The 10,937-nt window shown below is 49.0% G+C and overlaps 1 protein-coding gene across 1 annotated transcript; it reads right to left on the reverse strand.

Annotated features, from left to right (window-relative positions):
- Positions 1-9,603: 9,603 nt before the first annotated feature.
- LOC147975383 (uncharacterized) lies at positions 9,604-10,509 on the reverse strand. The gene is made up of 2 exons (XM_087520392.1): positions 10,211-10,509; positions 9,604-10,105 (listed from the first exon to the last, which is right to left on the reverse strand). The coding sequence occupies exons 1-2, from the start codon at positions 10,507-10,509 to the stop codon at positions 9,604-9,606; spliced, it is 801 nt and encodes a 266-aa protein (XP_087376518.1).
- Between the last annotated feature and the right edge of the window lie 428 nt (positions 10,510-10,937).

Raw genomic sequence — 10,937 nt, forward strand, 5'->3', positions numbered from 1 at the left:
TATGCCTGTGCCCATCTTGGAGTTAATGAGCTCCTGAATTTGAGGGGCATAACCACAGCTCCTCTTCTGATCTGCTGCAGTCCTCTTGATTGTCTCTACCATGAGGCTCATCACCTTGAACTTCTGAGGTACATCAAATACATGTAGCAAGTTGATCGCGTGGCCTCTGATCATCTTGTGATCACCTGACTTGGGCAATAAAGTGTGTCTCAATATCCAATTGATAGTTGGTAGCCCTGACAGAAGATAATGCACAGACCCAAACTTGAAAGTATCAAGTGCCTCGTTTGGAATTTCCTTGTACATATTGGACATAGAGTTGTGGTCCATCTTCTTCTTGGCATAGATATCCAAGTCATCCTCATGCTCCTCTGGGGCATTGATGAGCTGTGCCCACTCAGCAATAGTAGATTGGTACCTCGTACCTTCAGACATCCATGTGATCTTTCCATCTGGGTGGAAATGTGCTGTGGAGTAGAATTGCATAATGAGCTCCTCGTTCCACTTTGTGAGCTTCTGCCCAACAAAGTCTGCAACTCCACAAGCATTGAAGCTGTCATACACTCCAGGATAGTACTCTTCGTTGTCCTTGATGTACTCCCAGTCGACCCATCTCATGTCACAGACTATTGGCTTCTTGTCAAGCAAAACTGTCTCATAGAAGTCCTGCTGTTCCTTGGTGTGAAATATGTAATCCACAGCAGTTCTTCTCCTTGAAGCATACGGATCTTCTTCTCTCCACTTCCTCAGCCCTGAGTCTCTTCTGAGCTTCATGTCCTCAGCCACAGGATGAGCATCATTGTGGTATGGGATCTTGGGCTTGAGCTTTCTGAGAACTTGCTCTTCATCATCTTCTTCTGCAGCTTCTGGCACTGGGGCCTTGTTCTTCTCAGCAGCCGGGATGCTTCTTGTATTCCTCTTTGGCGCAGACTTGGGCTTGGAGGCAGCTTTGGGTGCTTCTTTGGGCTTAGATGCGGCAGCCCCTGTCCTGATAGCATCACCCATAAGCTTAGGTGCCTTAGGTGCTGGTGCAGCAACCTCTTCTTCCTCTTCTTCTTCCATGATGGAAGCCTTTCCAAGCACTCTGGCTACGGTCTTCTTGACCCTTTCCTTCCTCTTCTTGCCTTCAGCAGCAACTAGCTCTTTGGGTGTGGGCTTCTCAGTTGAAGCTCTGGCCTTTGACATAGGCTGCCTGCCTGCTGGCCTTTTGACTTTCATCCCTGGCTTTATGACTTGAGCTGGCTCAACTCTCTTTGATGTGGCTTCCTCTTCTACCACATAATCTTCATCCTCGGAATCTGAAGTTCTCTTCTTCCCCTGTCTGGTGGCAGCTTTAGGCAAATTGCTAGGAGTAATTCTGCTGCCATCATCTGAAGAACTTGAGGGACTAGTGCCCTCACTCATGTGCACTTGCTGTTCTGACACATTCTGGCTGTCACTCTGATCTGACATGTTGCAAACTCTGACTGCTGACCCTGTGAATAGTTTATAGATGAGGTAGAGTGGATGAGCATCACAAAATGCAGAGATTTTGGCAAAAGAATGATCCAAAAACTTAGTTTTATTTTCCCACTGAAATCATCTCGGATCTACCGATTTTTAAACTCGGTGATACCGAAGCAGTTTTGGCACCTAAACTAGTGAACTCGGTTGGACTGAGTCACAGTTCGGTGGCACCGAGACTGCTAGGGTTTCACAAAGTTCCAAAATCGGTCACACCGATAAGTAATTCTCGGTCAGACCGAGTCTCACTTGTGCAATGGCATAAGCCAAATCGGTGGGACCAAGTTTTTCAACTCGGTGGGTCCGAGATGGTTTCGGCGGAAACCTAACCCTAAAATTTTCGAATCAAACCTAATCTACGAGCGCATTGACTGGATAGGAGTGTTTCAATCATGGCAAGAATCATGATGATCACAATGTGCTAAGAATCGGATTGGGGAATAGCACAAAGATCGAGTCCATACCCTAGTTCGGCGGATACTCGCTACGGCGGCAACGGCGGGGTAGAATTCCCATTGACGGCGACGGAGACCAGCGACTGGAGGCGGCTGGCGGCGAGGAGACGATCCGGAGACCATGTTGGCAAAGCAGGCTATCGCGCGGGCGAAGGGGTTCGGAGAAATTTCCAAATTTTTGCCCGTGACTATATATAGCCCGACCCTGTCGGTGTGACCGAGTGGAACAACTCGGTGGCACCGAGATTCATAACTGCAAGCAGTTACTGAAACTTAGTGTGACCGAAAGGTTCAAATCGGTTGCACCGAGATCGAAAACCTAGATCAACTTAATGATCTCGGTAGGACCGAGAGTGGAGTATCGGTCAGACCGAGAATCATAAAGAGGTTTTGGAAGTTTAAGTCTATGACGAATCGGGGACTCCGAGTGCTCCTCACACAGAGTGGTTCGAATCTGACTTGATCAAATTTTGTGATGTAGCATGAATAGAGTTTGAGACGAGAAAAGCATAGATAGCTAGAGGAGGTTCTTAGGCATTCTTGTCTATCCACTTGGCAAAAGGAAATAAAACCGAACAATCAAAACAACAAGTGGATGTCCTCGAATGAGTAAAATATGCAACCAGCATGCTCACACAATAAGATGGCAAATGAAATATGTGACAAGGCATGCACAACCAATACTAGCATCTACCAAGCAATTTGCGATGACAAGGTCATCTATATATGAGTATATTGACTTAGGAGTCAAGTGAGAACACTTGATCATAGGTCATACTCATCGTTTAAGCTCAAGTGGGGTTACCACTTTTACATAAAGCATTGTTGTGTTCACATCTTTAGAGTTGCTTTAGCTCAAGTCTTAGAGTAAAGCTCCCCCTAGATGTGATATCCCCCCTTAGAGGGATGAACTAACCTCGGGTTTTGTCGATGATGACTTCATGTAGATGTTGAAGATGTGGATGCTCAATGTTGATGTAGATCACTTGGAGCTATCCATTTGAGTGAATTGCACTTTCAATACCTACATGGGTTAGTCCCACAAGGAACAAACAAGGATATCCATAGACATAGAGTGATGCACACACAAGATGATGTCCATGAAAACTTTTAGGTTACCTTGTCCCTTGTCTTACCAAAAAGAGGGTTTGTGACTCCTTGAACTAGTGCAAGATGTGGAAGTTGATTGAACTTGTTCTTGCCAAAATGATAAGAGTGAAGTATGTTGGCGGAGTCACCCTCAAGAACTCTCTAGTTCTTCTTCTTTTGGATCCACACCATCTTGATGGGAATCCTTGGAGTTGTAGTCGTACTTGATGAAGTGGAACTTGAAGTAGTCTTGGGAATCCACTTGACTAAGGTCTTAGGAGCTTCTTCAAATGCATCAATTTCCTCTTGAAGCTTGTCCTTGCCTTTTTGCTTGTAGTCTTGTGGTGGAAGATCATCTTGAGCTTGTGTCCCCTTAAAAGAAGTATCATACTTCTCTTGTTGAGGAACAAACTTTGTCTTGGGGTATTGATCTTCTTCCCACTCAACTCCAGTGGCATTGAACTTTCGTTCAAAACCAACACCTTGATTCTTTCGGTGCATTCCTTGCTTGCGCACAATTTCCTCGAATTGCTGACTCCCGGCAAGGCTTTTGCACACTCCTTTCTCTATAATTCCCTTCAATAAGCTATTTTCTTGCTCAAGTGTAACTTGGCCAAGAGAATCATTAGTGGAATCACGAGAACTACTAGAAGCAACAATATTGGATTTAGCATGATCATTGTTACTACTAGAGGAAGAATCTTTCTTGTTCTTGTTACTACACTTGACTTGAGGCATGTAAGTGGATAAGAGTAAACGCTTGGCAATGTAAGAAGAACTTTTCTTGCGGAGATCATCATTGATTGCTTTTAAGAACTCATGCTCTTGCTCAAGATTGAGCTTTTCAAAGCGTAATTTCTCATGAGCTCTTAAAACTTCTCGATGATCTTCGAAGATAGTTTCATGAGCTAACTTAAGAGTGTTTAGTTCTTTAGTTAGAGCCTCAATCTTCTCCTTATCATTGTCATTCGTTTTATCTTGATTAGCATGATTAATTGACGTTTCATCATAGTATTCATCACTAGAGTTGTCAACAAGCAAATCATCACCCAACAAGTCATCTTCATCACTATTGAAATCAACATACTCGGGGTGTGTTACCTTAGGACCTTTGGCCATGAAGCATCTTCCAATTACTTCATTTGGTGAGTCAAATATGTCGTAGGAGTTGGTTGACACAATTGCTAGACCGGCAACACCTTCATCTTGAGTATCTTCGGAGTCGGAGTGATAACTTCTCTCGGAGTGGCTGTCGGAGTCGGAGCCGGATACCCATTCACCAACATGAGCTTGATGTCTTCGTTTTGTGTAGCTCCTTGATGATTTTTCCTTCCTTTCCGAATCTTTGCTTCTCCGTGATTATCTTCGTTCATAACGATCGTCTCTACTCCTTCTCTCTCTTGGTGGTGATTCTTTGCTTCTTCTTTTTGGAGAAGCTTCTCTTCTCTTGTAGGGAGCCGTACACTCATTGGAATAGTGTCTGGGTCTTCCACAGCTGTAGCAGTTTCGCTCTCGACTAGAAGATCTTTTGTCATTGTAGGACCTTGACTTGAAGCTTCTATCTTTGCTTCTACTCTTGTAGAACTTGTTGAAGTTCTTCACCATTAAGCTCAATTCTTCATTGCAGTTTTGTTTCTCACTTGATGATGTAGGGGCTTCACATGAGGCTTTGTAGGCACCACTTGATTTGTTGTGAAGTTCCTCTTTATCCTTAAGTGACATCTCATGAGCAACAATTCTTCCAATCACCTCCGTTGGCTTGAGATCTTTGTAATTGGGCATCATTTGGATCAATGTGCACACGGTATGATATTTTCCATCCAAGGCTCTTAGAATCTTCTTGATGATGAATCTATCGGTCATCTCTTCGCTTCCTAAGCCGGCAATCTCATTTGTGATGAGAGCATGCCTAGAGTACATTTCAGCGACACCTTCACCATCCTTCATTTTGAACTTGTCAAGTTGACTTTGAAGCACATCCAACTTGGATTCCTTGACGGAGTCGGTACCTTCGTGCATATCAATCAAAGTGTCCCAAATTTCCTTTGCATTCTCAAGACGGCTGATTTTGTTGAATTCTTCGGGGAACAATCCGTTGAAGAGAATATCACAAGCTTGAGCATTGTATTGCAACATCTTCAACTCATCCGCGGTAGCTTCACGGTTTGGTTCTTTCCCATCAAAGAAGTCACCTTGCAAACCAACACACACAATAGCCCAAACGGCGGGGTTATGTCCAAGAATATGCATTTTCATTTTATGCTTCCAACTAGCAAAATTAGTACCATCAAAGTAAGGACCTCTACGGTGATAATTTCCCTCGCTAGACGCCATACTCTCCTAGGTTGTGAAACCAAGGCTATGACCACCAAAAGCTATGGAGATCAAAGCAAATGGAGACCAAGGCTCTGATACCACTTGTAGGATCGAAAGTATGTCTAGAGGGGGGTGATTAGACTAATTGACCAAATAAAAACTTAACCTTTTCCCAATTTTAGTTCTTGGCAAATTTTAGCTATTGTAGGACAAGTCAAGCAATCATCACACAATTCAAGCAAGCATGCAAAGAGTATATTGGCAGCGGAAAGTAAAGCATGCAACTTGCAAGAATGTAAAGGGAAGGGTTTGGAGAATTCAAACGCAATTGGAGACACGGATGTTTTTCCCGTGGTTCGGATAGGTGGTGCTATCCTACATCCACGTTGATGGAGACTTCAACCCACAAAGGGTAACGGTTGCGCGAGTCCACGGAGGGCTCCACCCACAAAGGGTAATGGTTGCACGAGTCCACGAAGGGCTCCACCCACGAAGGGTCCACGAACAAGCAACCACCCACAAAGGGTCCACGAAGAAGCAACCTTGTCTATCCCACCATGGCCATCGCCCACAAAGGACTTGCCTCACTAGCGGTAGATCTTCACGAAGTAGGCGATCTCCTTGCCCTTACAAACTCCTTGGTTCAACTCCACAATCTTGTCGGAGGCTCCCAAGTGACACCTAGCCAATCTAGGAGACACCACTCTCCAAGAAGTAACAAATGGTGTGTAGGTAATGAACTCCTTGCTCTTGTGCTTCAAATGATAGTCTCCCCAACACTCAACTCTCTCTCATAGGATTTGGATCTGGTGGAAAGAAGATTTGAGTGGAAAGAAACTTGGGGAAGGCTAGAGATCAAGATTCATATGGTAGGAATGGAATATCTTGGTCTCAACACATGAGTAGGTGGTTCTCTCTCAGAACATATGAGTTGGAATTGTGTGTGTGTTATGATGGCTCTCTTGACGAATGAAGAGGAGGTGGAGGGGTATTTATAGCCTCCACACAAAATCCAACTGTTACACACAGTTTTCCAATCTCGGTGGGACCGAATCAACAAACTCGGTCGGACCGAAAAGGTAAACCTAGTGACCGTTAGAGATTTTTGGTGGGACTGACATGCAACTTGGTAGGACCGATATGGTTAGGGTTTGGGCATAACGTAATCTCGGTGATACCGATTACACAAACTCGGTGAGACCGAACTTGGTAATTAGCTAACCAGAGAGTTGGTCAGGCAAACTCGGTGGGACCGATTTGCTCTTTCGGTGAGACCGAAAAGTTACAAAAAGGAAACACTGAATTTACATTGCAATCTCGGTGGGACTGATCCGCTCTTTCGGTGAGACCGAATAGTTACGAAAGGGAAACAGAGAGTTTGCAATCCCATCTCGGTGAGACCGAGATCCCTATCGGTAGAACCGAATTGCTAGGGTTTGGCAATGGCTTATGACAAGTGAAACTCGGTGGCGCTGGATAGAAAGAATCGGTAGGACCGATTTTGGCTTAGGGTTTAGGTCATATGTGGATATGGGAAAGTAGTTGAGGGTTTTTGGAGCATATCACTAAGCACATGAAGCAAGAGGCTCATTAAGCAACACCTCATCCCTCCTTGATAGTATTGGCTTTTCCTAAAGACTCAACGTGATCTTGGATCACTAAAATATAAAATGAAGAGTCTTGAGCTTTTGAGCTTGAGCCAATCCTTTGTCCTTAGCATTTTGAGGGTTCCACTTTCACATCCATGCCATGCCAATCATTGAGCTTTCCTGAAATAATCATCTTGGAATAGCATTAGCTCAATGAGCTATATGTTGTTATGAATTACCAAAACCACCTAGGGATAGTTGCACTTTCAAGTAGGATATTACCTCCATCAGGAGGGCCCGAACATGGGTAAACATCATGTCCCTGCCTCCTGTTACCCTTGATCCATAGACACACAGTTCGGGACCCCCTACCCGAGATCTGCCGGTTTTGACACCGACAACACCCTCTTGGCGATGTTATCCGCCTCCTTGTTCTTGCCGCGCGGCACATGCTACAATTCCAATCCTAAGAATCGTTTCTCAATTTTGCGTACCTCCTCAAGGTATGCCTCCATATGCTCGTCCTTTCGCTTGTACGCCTTGTTGGAGAAGTTGACGAGGAGCTGGGAGTCGCCCCTGATGGTGAGGCTCCTCACCCCAGAGCCGCCGTAGCCTTGAGGCCGACGACTGGCCCTCTTATTCCACGACGTTGTTGGAGACCTTCTCGCCATGCTAGAAGCAGAGCTGCACGTCGTAGTAGAGCTTGTCCTGTGTGGGAGAGATGAGCACGGATCCAGCCCCCGCGCCTTGATGCGCAAGTGCACCGGCGTAGTACATGACCCAACCATCCGGTGCTTCGTCTCCGTGCATGAGAGAATGGTCCTGGCCCACTTCTCGGTCAGGGGCATCAGTCCACTCTGCCACAAAATCAGCGAGGGCCGCACCCTTGATGATCCAGGTGGTGCTGAACTCTAGCTGGGACGCCTGCAGCTCAATGTTCCATTCGGCGACCCTTCCACGGTGTTAGGGCTCCGGAGTACCCTCTCCAAGGGGTAGGTTGAGACAACCTTGACGTGGTGGCCTTGGAAGTAGTGACACAGTTTCCGGGAGGCAACGAGGAGGGCGAGTGTCGTGGAATTGTCATGGCAGATGTCCTTTTGCAAGGACTTAGTCGTGGAGCCATCGCTACTAGGAAGCTTAAAGGGGTTAATCGGGACAAGGACACGCGAGGTTTATACTAGTTCAGCCCCTTACGGTGAAGGAAGGCCTACGTCTAGTTGGGTTGGAATTGCTTGAGGTTTCGATGACCAGGGAGCGAGATACGCTATGCCTGGCTCTCGATCAGGTGTTTTCTCACCCTAAGCCGCTGGCGGGTTGTCCCCTTATATACACGGGTTGACACCCTGCAGCCTACAGAGTCCCGGCCGGCTCATAAACAGTGTCCGGCTCGGCGACTAGTTACTTCTACCTTACAGTACAAGTTATACCATCATGGTGGTTTATCTTTACGGGCCTTAGAGTCGCCTGTGGGCCTTTAATCCTTTTAGTGAACCGCCATCTTCATGCCTTGGTCTTGGGCTTCTGATGAACCTCTATTTGCGTAACCCGGCCTCTCCTGGATGGCTTACACAAATAGTCATGTCCCCAACAGCGAGCAAAAGCTTTTGTGGCATGGGGTAGTGCGCCCATGCATCACGCAGTATCGTGCTGATGAAGTACACTGGATGTTCGACGAGGGAGGAGGCATCGCTGGGGTCCTGTGCCTCCCGAGGCTGGGGAATCTCAGGAGCTTTGTCACCCGGCAGGGTAGCCGTGGCCTCAGGGGTGCCATTCTCGGGAGCCCCGCCTAGTGGAGGGGTAGACGAGGCCTCAGGAGCGCTGTCCTGAGGCTGCGGCATCTTGGCGGGGTGCAGGGCACAACGCGACCTGCCCTTAACCAGACGCTCCTCCCGGACCGCCACAAGCGCCGCACTGGCAGAATGAGGCGTGTCGGCTAGGTAAAGCACCAGGGGTTTGAGGGGGCGCGACGCTACCATCACCGACAGGCTAGTGAGGTACCTCTTGAGGTCTTGGAATGTCACGTCGGCCTCCGGAGTCCACTCGAACGGGCCCTTCTTTTTCATCAGCTTGAAGAAAGGGAGGGCACGCTCACCTAGCTTGGAGATGAAGCGCCCCAGTGAGGTTAGGCAGCCCGCCAGCTTCTGCATCTCCTTGAGGGTTTGCGGCAGGCTCATTCTTTCTATGGCTTTGGTTTTGTCTGGGTTGGCCTCGATCCCTATGTGCGATATCGGGAAGCCCAATAGCTTGTCAGACGGGATGCCAAACACGCACTTTTCCGAGTTGAGCCGCATGTTCACCTTGCGCAGGCTGGCAAGTGTCTCCTCCTGATCTTCAACAAGGGTTCTCGCCTCCCAAGATTTCACCACTATGTCGTCGATGTATGCCTCGGTGTTCCTCCCGAGCTGCTGACCTAGAGCGATGTGCATCAGCCGCTGGAAGGTCACTCCGGCATTGCGTAGCCCAAACAGCATGCAGGTGTAGGAGTACACCCCGCACAGGGTCAGGAAAGCCGTATCCTCGACATCCTGCACCGCCATCTTGATTTGGTGATAGCCTGATAAGGTGTCCAGGAAGCACAGTAAATCGCACTCGGCGGTGGAGTCGACGATCTGGTCGATGCACGGGAGAGGGAAAGGATCTTGTGGACAAGCCTAGTTGAGGTTGGTAAAATCGACGCACATGCACTCCTTCCCGCCCTTCTTGGGGATGATAATCGGGTTTGCCAACCAATCTGGATGCCGCACTTCCCGATTGACGCCGGCTTCTTGTAGCTTGCGGGTCTCTTGGACGATGAATGACTGCTTCTCTGGGACTTGCCGCCGCACCTTCTGTGTCACCGGGCGCACGTTGGGGCACACCATCAGGTGGTGCTCTATTACCCCACGCGGAAACCCGACCAGGTCCGCCGCTTCCCACGCGAGCACATCCTTGTTCACGCAGAGGAAGCTGACCAGCACCTCTTCCTGGTCTGGAGGGAGGCTGGCGCCTATGGTGAAGGTAAGGCCCGAACCCCCGTCTTCGTCGAGTGGCACCTGCTTCGTCTCGGCCCGATCTTTAGAAAACAACTGCTTCTTATTTGTTGGCGCGGCGCTCGGGCCCTCCGAAGCGCCCCCCCGCGCTTGGCCACATGGCCGCCGCGCTCCTGAAGGTGAGCTTCAGGGTCATGAGCGTGTCATTGGTATCTCCCGCCACGGTGAGGTCATCGCTACTTCCCGGCATCTTCATGAGGTTGTAGCTAGGATGAGTGCCGCCATGAACTAGGCCAAGGCTGGATATCCGAGAATGGCATTGTGCAGGAGGCCGATGTGGGCGATATCAAAGTCGATGAGCTCGGTGCGATAGTTGTTGCGTGTGCCAAAGGTGAAGGGGAGGCGGATCAGCCCTAGAGGGCAGGTGGAGCCATCAACGACCCCAGAGAAGGGCTTGGTGGGGAGGAGCTGACCGTATGGCACATGAAGCTGGTCAAACGCCTCTATAGAGAGGACGTTGAGGCCAGCGGCACCGTCGATGAGGGTCCTGGTGACTGGTACATTGCAGATGGTGGGGGTGTAGAGCATAGGGAGCGCACTAGCAGCGACCGTCGTCTCGGGGTGGTCCCTTGAGTCGAAGGTGAGGTCGGCCTTAGGCGCCACCCAACCTGGAGGGGCTCCTCACTGCGCGTGGGCGGTGCGCACCCGAGGGAAGAACTGCTTGATGTGGCAGTCCGAGGCCGGTGCTTGCGACCTGGTAAGGATGGCCACGACGGCATGGGGTGCCGGTGCTGCAAAGCGCATGATGAAGAGGCCGTGCAACTCTTCCCAGGAGGCCACCGAAGACTCCGGCAAGCCAAGGAGCCAGGCACGCGGCACCCCGTAAGGGCCATGGGGGGCCAATTCACCATGACCTTGTCGTCGCCGCTGGCTACCGAGACAACCTTCGTATACGCCTGGAGGAACCCCGCCGGATCTGTCATGCCATCGTATCAAGGCGGCAACTCTGGCCTGAA

This window comes from Triticum urartu, chromosome 4A, assembly GCF_056163025.1.
Source record: "Triticum urartu cultivar PI428250 chromosome 4A, HENAU_Tu73, whole genome shotgun sequence".
Classification (NCBI taxonomy): domain Eukaryota; kingdom Viridiplantae; phylum Streptophyta; class Magnoliopsida; order Poales; family Poaceae; genus Triticum; species Triticum urartu.

Coding starts and splice junctions, on each gene's coding strand:
- LOC147975383 (XM_087520392.1), bottom strand. CDS start 10,509: ATGCTCTACACCCCCACCATCTGCAATGTACCAGTCACCAGGACCCTC. Junction 10,106..10,210: donor GGATATCCAGCCTTGGCCTA/GTTCATGGCGGC, acceptor ATGACCCTGAAG/CTCACCTTCAGGAGCGCGGC.